General features: G+C 39.4%; 1 protein-coding gene across 3 annotated transcripts in view; it reads left to right on the plus strand.

Annotated features, from left to right (window-relative positions):
- Window positions 1-20,744, plus strand: part of ddr1 (discoidin domain receptor tyrosine kinase 1) — a 30,593-nt gene extending 9,849 nt beyond the window's left edge. Inside the window, exons 2-19 of one of the 3 annotated variants that reach the window (XM_056761767.1) lie at window positions 1,974-2,128; window positions 4,389-4,491; window positions 7,874-8,102; window positions 8,188-8,335; window positions 8,451-8,553; window positions 9,145-9,331; window positions 10,797-11,046; window positions 11,252-11,350; window positions 12,103-12,150; window positions 12,873-13,033; window positions 14,115-14,310; window positions 15,064-15,177; window positions 16,070-16,365; window positions 16,511-16,638; window positions 17,337-17,534; window positions 17,620-17,884; window positions 17,965-18,114; window positions 18,196-20,744. In XM_056761767.1, coding sequence (XP_056617745.1) covers window positions 2,032-2,128; window positions 4,389-4,491; window positions 7,874-8,102; window positions 8,188-8,335; window positions 8,451-8,553; window positions 9,145-9,331; window positions 10,797-11,046; window positions 11,252-11,350; window positions 12,103-12,150; window positions 12,873-13,033; window positions 14,115-14,310; window positions 15,064-15,177; window positions 16,070-16,365; window positions 16,511-16,638; window positions 17,337-17,534; window positions 17,620-17,884; window positions 17,965-18,114; window positions 18,196-18,336 — 2,913 coding nt within the window. In that variant the 5' untranslated portion in view covers window positions 1,974-2,031 and the 3' untranslated portion in view covers window positions 18,337-20,744. The remainder of the gene's footprint in view (window positions 1-1,973; window positions 2,129-4,388; window positions 4,492-7,873; window positions 8,103-8,187; window positions 8,336-8,450; window positions 8,554-9,144; window positions 9,332-10,796; window positions 11,047-11,251; window positions 11,351-12,102; window positions 12,151-12,872; window positions 13,034-14,114; window positions 14,311-15,063; window positions 15,178-16,069; window positions 16,366-16,510; window positions 16,639-17,336; window positions 17,535-17,619; window positions 17,885-17,964; window positions 18,115-18,195) is intronic. The other 2 variants (XM_056761769.1, XM_056761768.1) reach the window with 2 other exon arrangements.
- The last annotated feature ends 57 nt before the right edge of the window (window positions 20,745-20,801 follow it).

A 20,801-nucleotide genomic window follows, 5' to 3' on the forward strand; every position in this document is an offset into this window, starting at 1 on the left:
CATACGTTGATGATGTGATGTAGATTAAAATGCTCCTGAGGGCTTTCCTTAGGATCTGTCACACATGGGTTATGCAGGAGTCACATACAGCACTGCTTTCTTTCTTACTGTGTTGTTTCAGCAGGTATATTATTGACAGCTCTTAATGTGTCTGAATTAGCTTCAGGCAAGTCAGTAAGATGTTGTTTTTATCAAAGTTTCGTTAAATAGAGCTGTGTGAAATTCCCCAGAGCAGAATCACACGGCAAACAAGCGAGCGAATGAAGCGGTGATCCGGACTGACCTCAGTTGCGTCACCCTGAGTTACGAGGCTCATTGTTATACTTTGTAAGAAATGACGGGCCGTGATTGATATTTGATGTATGCGAGTGTAATGAGTCTTTCGGGTGTGTTCGAGGTCTGTTTAAACTGGACACAGTGCATACGGGCGTCATTCCATACTAGTTCCCATCTCTCCCGCTGGACCATATCCACGGCTGAGCCCATTCGTTCAGCACCGCAGAGAGATGTTAAGCTAATACGACCATATAGCAGATGCCTTTCTAGTAAGAACATGATATGGGGGTTTACAGCGAGAATGAATGTTCCTTCAGACCAAACTAAACAGAACTTTGCTTTACAGCAACTCTCATTTCCTGAGTTTTCTATTATTCTCTATACCCCCACCCATCCCCTAAGTGTTTTGTTCCCTTCTCCCAAATAGTTTGGATTTGGTTGATTAAAGTTGCCGATGCGTTGTCACGGTAACGCAACAACGATTGCCCCTAGAGTCAGCATTCAATGTGGATACTTCACGCCAACGGTAATAAACATAAACTTGCGTTACAGAACCAAAATTATTTGGCACACATGCAGATTTTTCTCTCCCCTCTTTCCGTCTGTTTCCCCTCTGTTTTGGAAACACTTGCAGTCTGTGTTTTGGCCACCGCCTGTGCGAAGCTCCAGACAGCTGCAGCGACTGCGCTCGGTCTCATGCACCCGCACAGAGCCGCATGTAGGGTATCGCATGCACACACTAACACACTGCCCATTAGCCGCTCTTTGACATGCCTGCCTCGTCTACACCTCTTTTCCACACCTCCTTTCAGAATCTCCTGCTCTTTTCTGCGCTCTCTTTGTCCTTGTGTCTGCACAGCTGTGCATCAGCTGTCCGTCTCCCCTCGCCGACTTCTGAAACAGCACTGTCACTCCGCAAGAGGACAGCTGCCACCTCACACATACACACACAGAGTCTCTCATTCCATGCCTTCCATACATACATACAAACACAAATCACATTTCACAGAAACAAAGGAGTGGTGTTTATGGAAAAAAGTGTGATGTGTGTGTTTTTTCTTCTAATGTGTTGGTACATGTAGCTGTTGGAATGCCAGTGTGTTGTGTTTGGAAGAGTTTCTGGTCTGATGGACAACAGTTTCAGTGAAGCTACAGTGAAGTGCTTGAATGTACTTCTCCGTGATTGTCAAATTTAAATATGATGTTTTATTTATTTATTCTTAAATAAGATATGTGAAGCTAGCTTTCATTAGGTGCTGTTTGATCATCCAAGTTGTTTGGAAAGTTGCTTATTAAATAATTTTTAAAGGAATGTATTCGTTAACCCTCATGGTGTTTATATTTGAGTCTTCCTTCTGTGGAAAACAAAAGAAGATCTTTTGAGAAATCTCCCCAGACAATGGAAGTCAATGGGGGTCAGTGTTTTTTGGTTACCAACATTCTTCAAAATATCCTTTTTTTGTGTTCTGTAGAAGAAAGACTAATATAACAGATCATACAGTATATGTTTTGAACAATATGACGATGTATAAATGGCTACAGAATATTCATTTACTATCTTTCAGTAGAACTGGGACCACATGCTGTGTACATCATTTATTTTTCTTGAATTATTTATTATAAACTAATGTTTTCTGTGTCACACATTCAACTTGACTAGCAATTCAGTAAACTCATTTTATTTTTCTGTTCCTCAGGTATGCCTGTAGAACATAATCCCAATCTGGACAGGTAACCAGGTGTTTCACTGTTGCCATGGCAACACAGATGCAGGTGTTGTTGCCTACTCTCCTCTCTGTCCTCCTTATTTCCTGGACATCGGCCCAGGATTTGGATTGGCATTTTGACTCGGGTAAGAATGCCATTGATATTGTTTATTATTGTTACGTTACGACAAGTGAGAAACACATATTTTGAGTGTGTTTTAACTGTGGTTTAGTGGTCAGACCCTAAGGGTGTGTGTGTGTTTCCTTAAATCAATTTTCAGATCTTTCTTTCTGCCCATTTCCTCTCTCCTGGTATTTGGGGATGAAGTTTCTAATGGGTTTTTAATGTCACTTTAATGTTTTGGGGGTCATTAAAAGCTGTTATATTCCACTCTCGACACCGAATCAAAGCTCATGATCCCTGTGTTTGGGCTACAGTTTTTTTTTAATCTGTGACCAGTTGCTAACAGTAAATAATGTAATAAACTGGAACAGAGGAAGGTCTGGTCGTACAGCTTGCCAGACAGAAAGAGAGAAAGGGGGAAAACTAAGAGAAACAGTGAGACTGTAGATTTAGTCACATTGATGTTTTTTTTGGAGGAGTGAGAGATGAATACAAAGGTGGAAATTGATCTGGAGGGAAAAGTAGGTGTATTTCTGTCACCAAGTCCATAGTGTCAAAACTAAAAGGCGTCCTTATAAAACAGTTTGTCTGTAAAACGTAGCTCTCATCTGTTCTGTTTTAACTGGAGATAGAGCAATGAGGTTGGGATGGCGAGAAGGGTTTGGAGTCATAGAGAGGAAGAGAGAGAGGGAGTTTGGAAGGCAGAAAGCATTTTATTGGCGGAAGCAGGATGATGATGTAATGAAACAGGCACCTGTCAACAGTGTGACTCCGTATGTGTGTGTGAGGGTCTTGCTGGCTGGGCTGGGTTTGTTTTCCAGCCTTAGCATTTTTATCTCATGACTCACAGCAACTGAGCACGTCCCCCCCAAAACCTCACCCATCACCCCAGTTTTAACACACACTGACAGACAGACAGGCACACCCTCTGAAGCATGGCTGATATATGATCGGTGCAGATGATTCGAACATTGTGCTTCTGCCAGAATTATTCCCTGCTGTCCTGATTTTATAACATCACTCTCTCACCCTGTCTCTATGGTTTTGGTTCTCTGCACTACACCTGTGAGCTTTGCCGAAGCAAAGCGAGCATTCCAACAATGCTGCAAAGCGTTTGACAGTGTTGTGCATGTATATGGCTTTACTGTACAAAATGGCCCCCAGGAGCTGGCTAACCAACACGACAAGATTCCAGCGACAAGTGTTTTTTCTGTTCACGCTAACGGCAAAAAAGACATCCAATCAGAAGTGTAGACAAACTTTCTCTCGTACTTGCAACTCTTTGCTCTTTACAGACTTTGTGAAATATAATAAAACTCACAAGTTTTCAGACACAAGATATAATACACAAGTATCTGACATAGCCTTATGCAAAATAAATTCTGTATTTATATTCCGATATATTACCTGTTGATATATTAAATTGTTTAATATATATTTATTATATAAATATATAAAAATATCTCGAAGAATACAAGTTTAATATATTACAACATATTAAATAATACAGAAGGAATCGCTGCTTTTCATTGCTGCTGTCTTTCTGAAACCTTGTGTCTCCATATTTTGTTATTTTCATTTTTTGCCATAAATCATTATTAGTCACTCAGAAATTTGCCAAACCCAGTGACAAACATAAAAACCAATAAAAAGTATTAAAAAGTGCATATCAAATTTGACAACACGATGTTGAGAAATATAAGCACAAACACACACCTATATTAAAACTACATATACTGTTCATGTTTTGTGTTTAAAGGAATAATTCACCCCAAAATAAAAATCTGTCACCCTAATGATGTTTAAAACCTAATATGTATGACTCTTTCTTCTAACAAAACATATATTTTAAGAAAGATCTCTGTAGTTTTGTGTTCATACAATTGAAGTCAATGGGGTCCAATGCAGTTTGGTTATCAACGTTCTTCAAAATATCTTCTTTTGTGTTTTGCAGAGGAAAAAAATATTCGGGTTTGGATTGACATGAGTGTGAATAAATAAAGAATTTAGATTTTCTGAATAAACTATCTCTGTAATGTATCCAAGTAATGTCATTTTATGTTACGCTGACAATTTATGTAGATTTTACCGCAATTACTTTAAGAGAAGATGACCCTGCACTTGACGCTTTGTCACATCGCAGAGTTGTTTTGACCATACTCTTTACAATTGATTATATTATAAGTGCGTCTGAATGATCGTGACAGGTTCCTGATGTGTCTCATAAGCTTACTTTGGTTGCTGTCGGTGCCTGTCTGAAGTGTTTTCTCTGTGTTACACAGCGAAATGTCGTTACGCTCTCGGTATGGAGGATGGCACCATACCCGACTCTGACATCACCGCATCCAGCGCCTGGTCCGACTCCACTGAAGCCAAACACGGCAGGTGAGAACGCAGCAAGCTTTTTAAAACATCTTGTGCTTGATATGAACGTGTGCATAACGCTCATAAAAATGTTACCCTCATTTTTTCTTGCCGTGATTTGTGGGTGGGTGTTTGTGTTGGTGGTCTCTGTGAGTCTCATGAGGAGATGTGATTAGGTTACATGAGATGTCAGTAATGGTGCGTATCCTGATATAGAGCATTAGGTAATGACATTACAGCACTGTCTGTCTGGACCAGACTCACATGCTGCTGAATACAGGCCATTACCACACACGTTAGCAGACGACGGACATGCTCACAAAACACAGAGGAAGATACTTAAAACACACATAATTAATTAAGCTCGGAGTTTGGTATCAGCATTCAGTCCTGAAATGAAGCGAGGAGTGTGTGTGTTACTCTCTTTGGCAACACAGGAATCATGTGGTTGTTATTAAATCCACATTCTGTTTAAGACAGCAGGGGGATTTGAGCAGTGGGGAATAGAGGAGCTTACAGAAAAAATGAAGCAAGGGAGGGAGATACGGCCTTAAACGAAGAGGATGAGTACAGAGGGAGAGGGTGGGGCTCATGAGAAATGATGGGGTGCTGAGAGGTGTTGAAGCAGGGATTCATGTTGGGGATTGTGATTAGGTGTGTGTGATTTGTGTATGTTCTCACACAAGACATCGCTATGGAACAGCTGTGTGAGAGCATGAGAAAGACCATAGATAGGCTATAGCAAGAGAAATATGGATGGAGGTGTTGTTTATTTCTGTGATCTCATATGATGTCTGTATTTTAATGCAAGTCGTTCCAGATGTTAAAGGGTCATGTGGCGCTACTACATGTTTTCTGTGTCTTTGGTGTGTTATAAGTTGTCTATGTATGTATTAGACACGTTAAATTGAAACAAATTCTGTGTCGGAACAAAAGACCTGCCTGAAACGCCTCAAACACCCACAAATTTACGTCAGTTCGTGGTATGATTTGACTAAGACCGCCCAAATGTATACACAAGTAAGGTGGCCGTACCTGTCAGTACAATCGCTTTGGAACCTGATGTTCCAAATATGGTAAGAGGCGTTACATTTCCGTCACACGCTTGCAGTATTCGACCAATCACTACACTCTGGTTAACTGGCCAATCATAGCACATAACCCTTTTCAGAACGATGAGCTTTGTAAAAAATCGGCGTGTTTCAGAGAGGCGGGGCAAAGAGGAGATCCAAACTTGCATGGTATGCAGAAAATACAGCGTTTTAACCTCAAATCGTGTGTACACATATCAGTACATCTTAAGCAAATGATAATGTTCGATTTAACCGTATCATTTGACCCCCTTAATGCACATAGCTTAAAAAAATGAGTCAAGACATCTGTGATTTATGTAGAGCGTTACCTTAGAAATGCAAAGATCATTCATTCTACACAACAGGAAACAAATAAGTACTGATGCAAAAAAAAACTGTTAAAAAGTAAATATTGAATGCACTATATCTGCTTTGAATAAAAGCGACTGTCAAATGCATAAATGTAATAATTGTGTTTGCAAAAATATTAAGTTACACTATAAAGTAAAACAAAAAAACACAGCTAACAAACACAATGAAAACATAACGTAATAACATTTTTTTTTGGGAAAAAATAAATAAACAGGAACTTCATTTTGGAACTATATATATATATATATACACATTCATATTCAATAAAAATAATGAAAAATGAAAGTCTTAAAAACACTCTTGAAACGGCTTCTATAAGTGTGAGTACATGAAGGAGTGTACCCTTCTATTTATAAAAAACTTGATTTATTAAAAAAAGATCAAAAAGCTTCAAGCATGGGTCCTGTAGAGCTGTGCACAGCATCTTTTTCTGCATTCCGTTAATGTTGCTTTCAGTCTGGCGGTTTTGTTATGGATCAGGGTTGGATTGAACTTTGTGTTTGGTTGCTGTAAAGGCGTCTATTTGATCTTGAGTGTGGATCACCAGATATTGATTTCATATTTTTGGTGTCTTTGTGTCTACGTCAATCCTCATCTGATGGTGATAAAGGTACTTTAGATGTTGCACATTTAGTAACTACACAGCACTGTATGAAATCATACCGCTGGAGAAGGAGACAAGCTAGTTTAGATTCAAGTGAACATGTGAAGTTGAAATAAGAAGAAGTCCCTCAAGGATTACTCACCTTATCACAGACTGGTTATGGACCGTCAGACGCAAAACGCATATAAAAATAGCAAGTGCTTTTGGAAAGTCGAAAGCTTTAATCTGATCGTCTGGCAATTATGTATTTTCGGAACGTTAGCATGCACAGGTTTTACGAGTCTGCCGAGAAGCCAAATCATGTTTATTTATAAGGTAAAAGGCCCAAACATTGTTTAGCAGTCGATTAGCAGTTTCTGGATTCGCAGCTTTTCCTTCCCAGGGGTTTTAGAGTAGATAAAACAAAGCAGAATTATAATACAACATGGTACAAACTGTTCCATTTGCAGTTTTGCACTACGGAATAGTAACACATTCTTTCTAAAATAAGGCACACGCGATAAAACATGAAAGATAAATGTGTAATAGATATCTGTAAGGATTAGATGAAATCTTCATCCATCCAGCTCTCATCAAAGATACTATTGGATGTTTCTGGAAAGTGAAAGCTGGATGAGAAATGTTTCAGAAACCCATTCTGGATCTCAGTCGTGCCGTGATGAAGTCTTTTGGAGGTGACGGTACCCACACAGCCCTGGAATATCATTATTTCAGGTGTATTGCTTTGTAGGATCTCAATGGAGAGAGATTCAGCTGCACTTGCGTTTTTCACTGAGTTTGTTACTTAATTTAGTCATCTGCTGATCCTGAGCCAGTGAACAGCTCAGCCTACTGCACATATGTGTCAAAGAGTTTAAAAGTGAAAATATACTGGCATACAGATGTTAATCACCAGATGCCAGAGAGAGAGCGTGTATTTGTTTCAAGCATGTGAGAGAGTGAAACCAGGTGAATTTAGCATGCAAGTGTTAACACACACAAACGTCTTTCACAGATCACCTCATTCATACAGGCAATTACATTGTGCACCTATAATTTTGTTCTTTTACTTCTGAATAATCCTGTTGTGTAACAGATACATTTCATTATCTTATAAACATATTTGATGTTGGTTAAGAATTTGTGTTCAACTTAAAATAGGGTTTATGGGACAATGACGTACTTCCGGTAAAATCTCTTCCAGGTATGTAGCTTCCGCTCTCATAGCACTAAGGAGATTTTTCACCAAGATAACGTTCATTTCTGATACTGCTTGACAGTTTGACAAATATGGTTGGCAATCCATTTATGTATAATTTTAAAATCTATATATGAACCTGTTAGAATTGACATATTTTTGTATGTATTCTCATAGGTTGAGTACAGGAGAAGGTGATGGAGCGTGGTGTCCAGCTGGTCCTGTGTTCCCGAGCGGTTCTGAATACCTGCAGGTGGATCTACACAAACTGTATTTCCTGTCTCTGGTAGGGACGCAGGGACGGCACGCAGACGGCCTCGGGCGGGAGTTTGCGCGCAGTTACCGGCTCCGTTACTCTCGTGATGGACGTAATTGGATTACTTGGAGAGATCGCTGGGGGCAGGAGGTCTCAATGCTCGCATACATATCCAGACACTCGAAATAGTAAGTTACTTTTCTTACAGTAATGTATGTGTGCTGTTTCAAATCAGGTGGTGTCAGGGAACGAGAACACGTATGATGTGGTGCTGAAGGACCTGGGCCCGCCCATTATAGCACGCATGGTGCGGTTCTTCCCGCTGGCGGATCGCGTGATGAGCGTGTGTTTAAGAGTTGAACTCTATGGTTGTGTCTGGGAAGGTGAGTCTCAATCAAGGCAATCCCTCATCAACCCGCACACACAACCACATTACACACACTGCTGGGACATCTTGTGAGATTTGTTTTTAAGCGATGTGATTTTGTTTTCTTGTAGATGGACTGAACTCATACACCGCTCCTGTGGGTCATGTGATGAATCTGTCTGGGCCACCTGTCAACCTTAATGACTCTGTGTATGATGGCAGCAAAGAGGCTGGGTAATACAGACACGTTATCTCATTTCTTCATCTTTCTTAAAGGTCCAGTTTGTGAAATTTAGCGTTGAGGTTGCGAATTGCAACCTTTTGAGAGGTATGAGCGCTCATGAGAGTCAAGTTCTGATATAAGCATAAAGTCTGACACTGTACTGCATATTACTGCTTATTTTAAAGTTCAGAAGAAAGATTTGGCTGATTTAAATTGAAGTCTGTTTTGCTTTAGTAGTTGGTTGGTTTATGCTTACTTTGGTCAAACACGATCATCTGAGCCCTTATCGTAATGACCCTTATTTTGAATTCCCACCTGGTCTTGTTTTACTGAACTCTGTCATATATGTTAAAGTCCAGGTCCCACACTTCTTTATGTGTGTCAGGTGGATATTGCGTTAAAACACTCCCAGATGTATTTTATAACAGAGCAGAAATGTTTGCATTAGCTTAGCTAACAATGTTGATGTTAGCCAGACGTGACTCACAGATGTATGTGTGCGTGAAGGGAAACGCCAACATATACGCGAGCGCATGTATGGCCAATGACCCGATCAAATGAATTTGACTTGACGTCTTTGTTTTATCTCTCTCTCTCTGCAGGATGATGTTTGGAGGATTAGGCCAGCTGTGTGATGGTGTTTTAGGTGGGAATGATTTCATGGAGAGTAAAGAGTTGAGAGTGTGGCCAGGATATGATTATGTGGGCTGGAGTCAAGACGTCCTCGGGCAGCCGGCTGTTGACATTGAATTTCACTTTGAGAAAACACGGATCTTTCACACTATGCAGGTCCGTGTGTGCGTGTATGTGTGCGGCACCAGAAAGTATCTTAACAACTGACAATTGTTTGGATAGTATTTAATTAGATAAGACCTTTCAAACACATGTCAACTAAGCTTACACAGAATAAACATTTACTTCCCTGAATGTGCTTGGGATATTTAACATTTCTATACTATTTATGTTTCACCCATGTTCAATTTGCCGTCCTGTCTTTGTGCTATCCCAGCATTTTTTTCTGTCAGTTCATAGGTCATTACCCTTCAGGTCTTTAATGAACATTTGATTTGTTTGTGTTTGTCCTCTGCCTGTGGGTTTGTGGTTGGGTGTGATTCTGAGACATCCAAGTGTTTTTATTTTATGCAGTTTATGGAATCATAATTATTTGCCATTCGTTTGTGTGGGCATATCATTATTCTGTTGGTTTTTTGTTTGTTTGTTTTGTCATTTTGGGAATGCTGACCACTTCTGACTTTCACGCATTCTCTACATTCCTTTATCACAACATCCATAAACAATGTCTTTTGTCAACATGCTATTTAGTTTTTTCTGTGGCTCGCCACTATTTCAGACACACTTCTATACTAATGTATGCCTTGATGTTAATTTACAAAGATACATAGAGGAACAGTTCACCCTGTCTGTCATCATTTACTCACCCTCAAGTTGGTCCAAATCTGTATAAATGTGTTTGTTCTGATGAACACAGAGAAAGATCTTTGGAAGCATACTTGTATACCAACAATTCTTGGCCACCATTGAATACCATAGTAGGAAAAAAAATCTGTTTAATACAAATTAAATTTTGAAGAATGTAGTAAAGCAAACTTGGCACTTTTGACTACCATTGTCATTTTTCCTACTAGGGTAGTCAATGGTTGCCAAGAACTGTTTGCTTACAAGCATTCTTCCTCATATCTTTCTCTGTGTTCATTAGACTCCGAACAAAGCTTCAGGGTGAATGAACGATGACAAAACTTTCATTTTTGGGTGAACTGTTTCTTTAGGAGAAACTGATGAATCCCCAATAAAACATTTCTCAAAACAACAAGCACTAGTTTTCATGCCATTATGAGATGATTTATGACCTGTGTCAAAGTATTTCTTTACAATATTCTTTCATATCTATTGCCTTTCCACAGCTTGCTATCTGTGCTAGTAAAACCACTTAACAGAATCCAAACAAATGTTTTCACCCCTCCTGAAATACTAAATCGAACATCCAGCTCCAATTTGGTTATGTTTGGGTGGATATAAACAAAAACCTTTAAAACCCAAAGCAAAAACAAACCAAACCTATACTCCAATAGTCTATACACAGCTTATCCACTAGGCTACAAAATATGAAATTGTAAAAATGAAGGTCTTGTTAATCTGATCCTTTGAGATGGTCAGCACGTCATTCATTTTGTGACATCACAACTAGCGGTTGCTTTACAGTGATTTATACCATCTCTGTCTTTGTGTGTGTCAGGTGCACAGCAGTAACAGATACATTCAGGGCGTGCGGGTGTTCAGTCGGGTGGAGTGTAAGTTTAAAGCAACTCTGTTGAGCCCATGGGCAGAGCCTCCGCTCATCCTTCACGTGCCCCTGGGAGACATGAACGACCCGTCGGCCCGCACCATCTCGCTGCCTCTCGGCGGACAACCAGCACAAATTCTCAGCTGCCGCTTTGCTTTTGAAAGCCGTTGGCTCCTCATTAGCGAGATCAGCTTCTACTCTGGTACACAACACATGCATACCTCACCTCCTACAGCAAAACGCCACATTACCTTAATAGTACTTGTCATCTCTGCCTTATTTCTCACACCTGTATGCTAATGGGGTTAACAATGTCATTTAAAAGCCATAGCTATAATTTAAAGCCGAGTGATTCTGAGACGGAGCATATCTGATTCTCTCATGTCATTGATCTTTCTCATCTCCAGTGCCGTTTGAGAGTGGATCCCTTCCCACTTCTACTGCCAGCACTCGTTCTCTCAATGTGACCAATCCTGTCGCCTCGAATGCCACCGACAACTCAACGGGTGAGTCACGTCACTTGCTGCGCCACATGTGTGTGCGTGCAAAGCCTTGTCGAGGGACATTTGCACATTAGAAACATGAGAGGAGAATCATAAGATGTGTAACAAATCTGTTTCTGATTTCTGTTCCTTTCATGACAATTTTAGCATCTTTGCAGAAATGTTTCTCACTGGTTGAAATCTCACAAGCATACATAGACATAAATAGTATACTCATTAAAGTGCATTTTTTTTTTTAAGTATAGAAAATAATAACTTTTTGTTAAACAGCATTTTTTTTAAGAACTTATGCCATGATTTGTTTTTCAATACTTGATATATGAGAATTTCTTTTTTTCCATTTTTTACACAATTCAAAACTAAAAGGGATAGTTTGTCCAAAAATATATTATTTCATCCTTTATTTTTTAATCCTTTACTCATCCTGATGTCCTTTCAATCCTGTATGATGTTCTTCTGCACAACACAAAAGAAGTTATGTTGAAGAATGTTGATAGCCAAAAAGCATTGGCCCCCATTGACCTCCATTGTATGGACACAAAGAGATATTTCTCAAAATATCTTCCTTTGTGTTCTACAGGAAAATAATTCATCATACAGATGACATGTGAATAAATCTTGACAGAACTTTTAATTTTGACTCGATTATCGACTGAACACACACTTCCTCCGTTATATTTCGTCATCTCTGCCCTGTTCACCCTCTCATCTCTCAAATTCTCCCTCTTCTGACCTGTCCAACCTCATCTTTTCAGAATTCTTCATGAACACTACCTTTCTGCTGCCCAGCAGCATGCCAACAGGTGAGGGAGAGAACAAGAGAGAAAGACTCCTATTGTCTCCATGCTTGCTATCGGTGTCTCATTTTACAGCATGTTTTTCAATATAGAGGCCATTATGATGTTATGACGCCTCTCAATTTCCGTACATTTAAAAATCAATCCTACCCTCACATAAAATGTGGTTGGTAGTTATGTGTGCATGTCCATCTCAAAGCCTGAAGAGAATGTTTTCTTCGTGCATGGTTTGGTTGCATTTGACTCTAACAAGTTGCTATTGTTTTGTTTTAGTGTTTCATAAAGTCTATTTATTGTGAAATTACTCTGGCTGTCTTTTGTCATGTTTCCCTCAGCTTTAGGATTGTGCACACTCTCACAGCTCATTTGCTCCAGTCAAAGCTTATTACATCCCTCAAAACAACAGCTGCCTCCTAAATTTACAGACATAAGCACTTTCACATATGCAGAGAGAGAGTGTGTATGTACTGTAAGTCAGAGCACAGAAAGTATGTCCGTATGACGACTCATAATACTCGTTAACGTCCCCACCCATCATAACTGAGATTAGGAGGTGGCTTTGGTTTTACTCTGTAAACACTGTTCCTGAATTGCCTTCTTTATGGCTTTTTAATTGGTTTTAAATGTAATTTCCTTTGTTTTTACGGTGGCCTAGAATTGTTTCAATTTAAGGCCAGTAATAAACATGAATACGTTATTTGTAATCACATAAACTGTTCATGGTGCAGAGTTTCCTGCAATCACTCTGAGGGCGGGGCTACCTGTGGCCAAAGATGACAGCAGCAATACAGCCATCCTGATTGGCTGCCTGGTTGGAATTATTCTGCTCCTTGTGGCTGTCATAGTCGTCATACTGTGGAGGCAATACTGGAAGAAACTGCTTGGCAAGGTGGGGAGATTCTAAAGTCTCATTCTAAAGAGTGTTTTAATGGACAATAATCTGTATATGCCCCTCAATCAAAATGAGCAATGAATATTTTTTGTCCATTTCTAGATACATAAACTGTGGGTCAAAGGTTTTAGAACCCTCTAATGAAATGTTTTTATTTTAAAAAGTTGTTCATCTGAAGGTGTGTGCTTAATGTCTGATAAAAGCTTGGTAGACAAAAATATAATTGTGCAAATATAAACTTTTTTTCGTTTCAAACTGAAACCTTTACGTTTTTGACCGACTAATAAAAAACAGCCAGTAATAGCACAGAATAGTCTGAAATACTTTAATATTGTTTAAAACTCCAAGAACCTGCTTGATAAAATGCCAAGAGAACACTTCTGCGAACTCTAGGACAAAGGTGACTAACTTGCATCGAAGATGACAAAATAAAACAAAGATATTAGGGCTGTCAAATGATTAATTGATTAATTAAATGATCAATTGCATCCAGAATAAAAGTTTTGTGTTTGCATAATATATTTCTGTGTACTGTGCATATTTATTTTGTATTTGTAAACACAAATATACACACATACATGTATACATATTCACGAAATATTTACATGTGTTTATTTCTATTTACCGGTCATTTAAAATATATAAATGTTTATATTTTTCGTAAAAAATATGCAAGTATGTAGTATAGTGCACAGACATATGCAACATTATACAAACAAACTTTAAATCTGGATACGATTAAATACGATTCATTGTTTGACAGGCCCAAAAATGACATAAAGTTAAATAGGCACGGTTTCACAGACAAGGTTTAGCTCAAGCCAGGACTATGCCTTTGTTAAACTTGGATGTTTAAGTCACATTTAATGAAAGGCGTTAGATAAAACATTTCTGGTCTGCATCTTGAGACAAAACAATGGCGATGATATATTTAAAGATATGGCAGGGCCATTTATTTTCAGTTAAAGCAGCTTAAACTTTCATTTCAGTCTGGGACTAGTCTTAAGGACTTATGTTTACAGACAGCATTTGTTATTTGATTTCATGAGTCTTTAATGTTGTTTCTTTATATATCCAGGCACAGGGTAGTCTTTCCAGCGACGAGCTACGTGTTCATCTTTCAGTTCCCTCGGACAACGTGGTGATCAACAACACCAACACGCACACATACTCCAGCCGCTATCAGCGTATACACACTTTCCCAGATGACAGAGAGGGAGAGTACCAGGAGCCCAGCACTGTACTACGACCCCGAGAGCAGTGTGACAGCACAGGTAACACACAGACTCTTTTATATTTATGCATTTGGCAGATTGCATTTAAGGTATACTATTCTCTCAGTATGTGTTTCCTGGGGATCAAACCAGCAGCCTTTACACTGCTAATGCAATGTTGAAGCAGTCGAGCTATAGGAGCAAGACTTTTAGGTCTGCTTAAAAAACAGGAGTTTGTGGCTTATATAATCTTACTAGTGTACTGGAACCCAAGTCACCATAAAGAGTAAACAGCACTGCCAAAACAGCATCAGAAAAAGTACTTAAGGACAATAAAATACCTGGACACAAAGACCCACTGTCTTATCTGAAAGAGAGAGAGGGGGATTAAAGATTTAGAGAGATTAAGAGATTTCATTTCCTACAACATGGCCACTCATACACTGATGAATCTGCCATTGTTGCTGTCGTGCTGAATCTATCTGTTTTAAAATCATTGTGTGTTCATATTCATATATTAATCAACATAAAACAATGTCTAAACACAGACTGACAAATGAAAAGAATGATTAACAGCCTGCATCTTTATGGATTATAACACTGCCTGTTGTGTTTGCATCTCATTTGTAACTGGTTTGCCCTGTCACCCCTTAACAACCTTGTTGTTTATTCTGTTGTTGTGTTGTGTTTGTTAATCGTCTTGTGTGGTTTGGTTGTGGCGATCCGTTTGTGCCGATCCGTTTGTTACCCCCTCACACTGTGTTGTGTTGTTTTGTGGTGTCATGCCATTTCTGTGGACTTGTGGATTCCTAGCACTGCTGTTAAACAACCCAGCCTATCATCTCCTCCTGTCTGACCTGACACATGGCCCCAACAGGCTGACAAACTGCCACAGCCAGCAAGAAAAGCCCCAAAACCTGTCCCAGGGTAAGAGATAGGGGGTTTATATTACCCGTAATGGGCAGGGGTTAATGCCCTCCACAGGAAGCAGATAAAGTCCCCAGAACTCCCTTAAGGTAACAGCTAGGGTTATATAACGGGCCAGAACAGCAGAGATGGTTATAAACATGTTCATAACAATGGAAGGGTGTAGTTTTTGTGAGGGATGTGGGGTGGGGAGTGGAGAAGTTTGTTAGTGTTTTGCAGTCATAAAGCTTCTGTCATCATTTACTGACCCTTGTGTTGGTCCATTCATGAACAAGAATAGAGAATATTTGTGACCCTGGATCACAAAACCAATCTTAAGTAGCACGGGAACATTTTTAGTAAAAGACAAAAATTCATTGTATGGGTCAAAAGTGTTGCTTTTTCTTTTATGCCCGGATTAACAATTTCAAAAGCAATTTTCTCAATATTTAGATTTGTTTGCCATCTCAGATTCCTGAGATTTAAACTCAGCCAGATATTGTCCTATTCTAACAACTCATACATCAATAGAAACCTTATTTATTCAGTTTTCAGATTATGTAGAAATCTAAATTTCGAAACATTGACCCACAAGATTTTGTTGTCCAGGGTCACATTTTAAGAACAATAATTTTGGTGACTGAAACCTTGTGTCACCATTCACTTTAATTGTATGAAAATAATCGTTCAGAAGGAAATCCTATAGTGTGGCATGGAAAAAATAGTTACAGAAATACAATTGTTAGTAAATGATGAATAACATTTTTTGGATTAACTAACATTTAATGTGTCCGCTCTAATCGGTTTAAATGTTTAAGTGCATGTTTGCAGTGCATAATTACTCATCAATTTATATGACTCAAAGTTTTCTGCTATAAGTTTTTCATTTGTCACTTTACTTTTAATCCTCAAGCATGTGCTATTGACATGGTTGATAAAGGCCTGCCCATTCAGGAGGGTCCGCCTCCTTACCCTGGAGCTCCGCCCCCTAGTCTATCAGGTCTTCATTATGGTGAAGCATCGGGAGGTGGGGGAAGTGTTCCTCACTATGCAGAAGCTGACATCATCAGTCTACAAGGAGTCACTGGAAACAATACATATGCAGTCCCTGCTCTCTCAGCCACTCCCACTGACTGCCCACCACTGCCCGAGTTGCCACGGGAACGGCTTATGTTCAAAGAAAAGTTGGGAGAAGGCCAATTTGGCGAGGTACGGCTGTGGCTTAGACAAACATTCTCAAATGAATAAGCCTCTTCTTCATTAAGGAATATTCACTCAACCGCCATTATTGTATGGCTAAAAGTAAACTTGTATTCCCTTTATACCTGACTCTTCATTGTGTGCCACTGTTTAGGTACATTTGTGTGAGATTGAAAACCCACAGGACCTGTCAAACCTTGAGTTCCCATTTAATGTCAGGAAAGGGCGCCCTCTGCTGGTGGCCGTGAAGATTCTGAGACCAGATGCCTCTAAAAATGCCAGGTACTGTACTAGTGGCACAGATGTAATTACATCGTTTGGTTAAAATATTTAACATATAAAGCAATCATTTAAAAATCATGTTTTATTGTGCATTCCATGTAAGATAAATCAAACTGCGGTTGGGTTGTTTTGATTAAGTATTAATAAATAAATAAAACTAACACAATAAAACACTATGAAACACGATACAACAATAAATAGATATTAAGAAAGTGGCACCATAAACAGTGATTATAATCTTTGACATAACTCAATATCCCCTGGTTGGGCCTGGGTTCCCCTGAGGTTTTTTTTCTCGATGGGAGTTTTGGGTTCCTCACCACCATTTGCATATTGTTTTGCACTATCTGCCTGGCCGGGGGGGCTGCTTTAGAATTCATACTTGTATTAAATGTGACTCATGTACAGCTGCTTTGTAACAATGAAAATTGTAAAAAGCGCTATATAAATAAAGTTGAGTTGAGTTGAATATTAAAGATATCAAGGTTATATTTTCACTGAATGTGTTTTTTACATTATGTAGAATTATTTTATGTAGAAAACAGTAAAACAAACTAAGCTGATATTTCACATACAGGCTCACAACCAATGAGACTTACTTAAATACTTTTTAAAAGTGTAAAGCAATTGCAGCTCAACCGTTTGTCTTTTGTAAACTCTTTACTCGAAGCACTCTCCCTCATTCTTATCCCTAACAGAAATGACTTTCTAAAGGAGGTAAAGATCTTATCTCGCCTGAAGGATCCAAACATCATCCGTCTGCTCGGTGTGTGCGTGAGCAGCGATCCACTCTGTATGGTCACAGAATACATGGAGAGCGGGGACCTCAATCAATACCTCTCCCAGAGAGCACTGCTGGACAAGACAGGACCTTTACATAACACGCCCACCGTTAGGTATACGAATCAAACAATGTACTCGTAGTATCCCATAATTATACAAATGCATTTCTAACTCAAAGGCTGAATCGCTGTGTCTCAGTTACCCAGCTTTGATATCCATGGCGAGTCAGATCGCATCAGGGATGAAGTTCTTGGCGTCCCTGAACTTCGTGCACCGGGACCTGGCCACGCGGAACTGCCTGGTGGGGGGAGAGAGAGGCGACGGGGAGGACCGAGGAGGGGAGCGTCAGATAAAGATAGCTGACTTCGGCATGAGCAGGAACCTCTATGCTGGCGATTACTACAGGATACAAGGCAGAGCTGTGCTGCCCATTCGCTGGATGGCATGGGAGTGCATTCTCATGGTGAGATCACCAAATATCCAAAAAGGATCGTTTGTGCACATACACATCTACAAAAGTCGATTGTTTTTTGTTGCGTGTAGGGAAAGTTCACCACAGCCAGTGATGTATGGGCGTTTGGAGTGACGCTGTGGGAAATGCTGAGCGTGTGTCAGGAGCAGCCGTACAGTCACATGACCGACGAGCAGGTCATCGACAACGCAGGGGAGTTCTTCAGAGACCAGGGGAGACAGGTATGCATGCTTTTAAACACACACACAAATCAACACTTATAAGACAGACACGTACATATTCTCACTCTCTCTCTATATCAGGTGTACCTGGCTCGCCCGTCTGTGTGCCCGCAGGGTTTGTACGAGCTGATGCTTAGCTGCTGGAACAGAGACTGTAAACTACGGCCTTCTTTTGCCTACATTCACTCCTTCCTCACCGAGGACGCAATGAACATGGTGTAAAAAGAGAGAGAGAAGACACAGAGGATGGATGAAAGAATGTGTATGTGGACCACAGACTGGTGGTGTGTTTTTACGCAGACACAGCTAAGCACTCTTATGTAAATTAGTGTATGTTATGTTTGTGGGTTGAGGCGAATAAAACCGCAGGTACGGTGCCCCTATAAGACCCACTCTTCACCTCTTCTCCTGAAAATCCTGAACTTTTAAAGCAACGTTTTATCCCATTGTTATCATGTTTCCACTTGCTGTTCCCCCACTGCTAGTTATCACACCATCATTCCACAGTATTTAGAAAGACCTTCTTTCTTCCGCAGAACACAAAAGAAGATATTTTGAAGGACGTTGTTGACTGGCCCCCACTCACTTGCATTGGTTTTGTGACCATACAGTAGAAGTGAATGGAAGCGGGAGCCTTTCGGTTACCAACTTTCTTTCGAATTATCTTCCGCGTTCTGCGGAAGAAAGAAAGCCATAACGGTTTGAAATGATGACAGAATTTTCATTTTTGGGTGAACTATCCCTTTAAGCATAAAAAAGGACATTCTGAGGTCAAGTTTTTGGACGGAAAACATGTTCGGTTGATTTTGGGATAAAATGTTGCTTGTCATCTGAACCTTAAATTCTGATTCTCTGAACTTACAGCTAATGAATCTGTTACTTCATTCCCTGAACACTGAATAGATTTCTAAACATAATCATTGTTACTGGTGGAGGGTTTTGTAGCTATAGGTGACAGGCAGCACAACAGTAGCTCTACAAACTATCCATTTACTCAATTAAATGGGCAAAGTGTTACTTACATGGTATACGATGATTTTTTTACTTGCATTTTAAATAATTACAGTGAAAACTAACATTTACAGTCTAACTTTGCTACCATTTGTGGTGATGGCCAGTTCTAATGGCTTTGGTGGAGGGTTATTTGCATACTGGAAATGAGCTCTTATTAAAAACAGAAATACTCGCATATCAGTTTTTCATCAGTGATATAAAATTGTTATTTTGAATCAATGCAAGAATAGAATATCTTACATGTCCTAACCAGATCTGAAGCTAACCATCTGTACCCCAACCTGTGTGAAATGATCCAAAATTCAGTCTCACGGAACTGTACATTTATTTACATTTAACTGAATGTTGAATGTGTGAATCCACGTGTGAGCGGATAAATTGCTTGTGACTGGAAGCTCGGTTAGGACACATTGTTATGAGGCATCATAACCATTCTGACACTTTCAGAGTAAATGCAGACACTGTGACAAATGGGACATTTTTAAAGTATGTGAACAGAGAAGAGGACTTCTAAGTGTACTTTAACTATGTGCAAATGTCTGACTTACTTACCTATCACATGGCTCTGTCTAGATTGACATTCGTGGCTCCCCCCCGTCTGTCTCCACACAATTGGTCTCTGACTAGTATTTGAGGTCGTAGGTGTAAATGTAATTTTTGGGAGGTCATGACTAATATAAAGATGACTGCAGAATGTCAAGTATTTTGTGACTTGAACTAAACTTCCTAAACTTGAATACAAGAACGTTCTTGGTTCAACTGGAGTTTGGATGCAGATGTCTGAATGCCAGATATGTTATCTTTGGATGTATCTGAAAGGACTCGTATTCTAAACGTACAAAAGCATACCGAGGCATAAGTATGTAGAGAGAGAGAGAGAGAGGGAAAACTGCATATAATGTTATATATGTTAAATAGTAATAAATGTCACCCAATGCCCTTGATTTACTATGTAAACTCATATGGCACATGCAGAGAAACTCTGAAGTGGTGGGTGCACATCTTAAAGTTACAGTACATCATTTCTACAACTGGCTGGTTGTTGGTGTTAAAACAGTAAGTGTTATGAGTTAAAGGTATTGAGGGTATCATGTGCCTCTGTGTAAATATTGTCCATGCACTTTCAAACCTCAAGAACTCTGAAAGACTCGGTGGTGTTGTACCTTTATAACAGTTTATAGAGACTGGTGTGTGAAGTCTCAGATTAAGAGTAAAAAGGCGGGTGTGTATAATGTTGAGAAGAACAGAGCCACATAAGTAAGCCCTATATTTACTGTAAAATACTTGAGAATGTGATTCACAAATGGTTATGTTAATATGCCGACTATGCTTACTGAATGACCTTGAACCTTCTTTGGTACACTGAAGCCCTAAACTAAACTTTATATTTTTATAAACATAGCATCGGTGTGTTCTGTCCTCGGCTATGTGGCCTATTCGTGTTTCATAAAAAATGTAAATAATTCATGGGACATAATTTTCTTCATTAGTATCTGGTATCTGTTGTTAATCGGGTTTGTCTGTCTCTGTATTAGACTTTCTGTTTGTGTTAGTCAATGCCTGTCTTTGTCTATTTTTGTAGGTGTTTTAATAAATCTTTTCAAATAAAATTTAAATCAGGTGCTTGTTTTTTGATTTGCACAAATATATGGATGATGTGAAATGATGGACTA

Source organism: Triplophysa dalaica, chromosome 12 (genome assembly GCF_015846415.1).
Source record: "Triplophysa dalaica isolate WHDGS20190420 chromosome 12, ASM1584641v1, whole genome shotgun sequence".
Taxonomy (NCBI): Eukaryota; Metazoa; Chordata; class Actinopteri; order Cypriniformes; family Nemacheilidae; genus Triplophysa; species Triplophysa dalaica.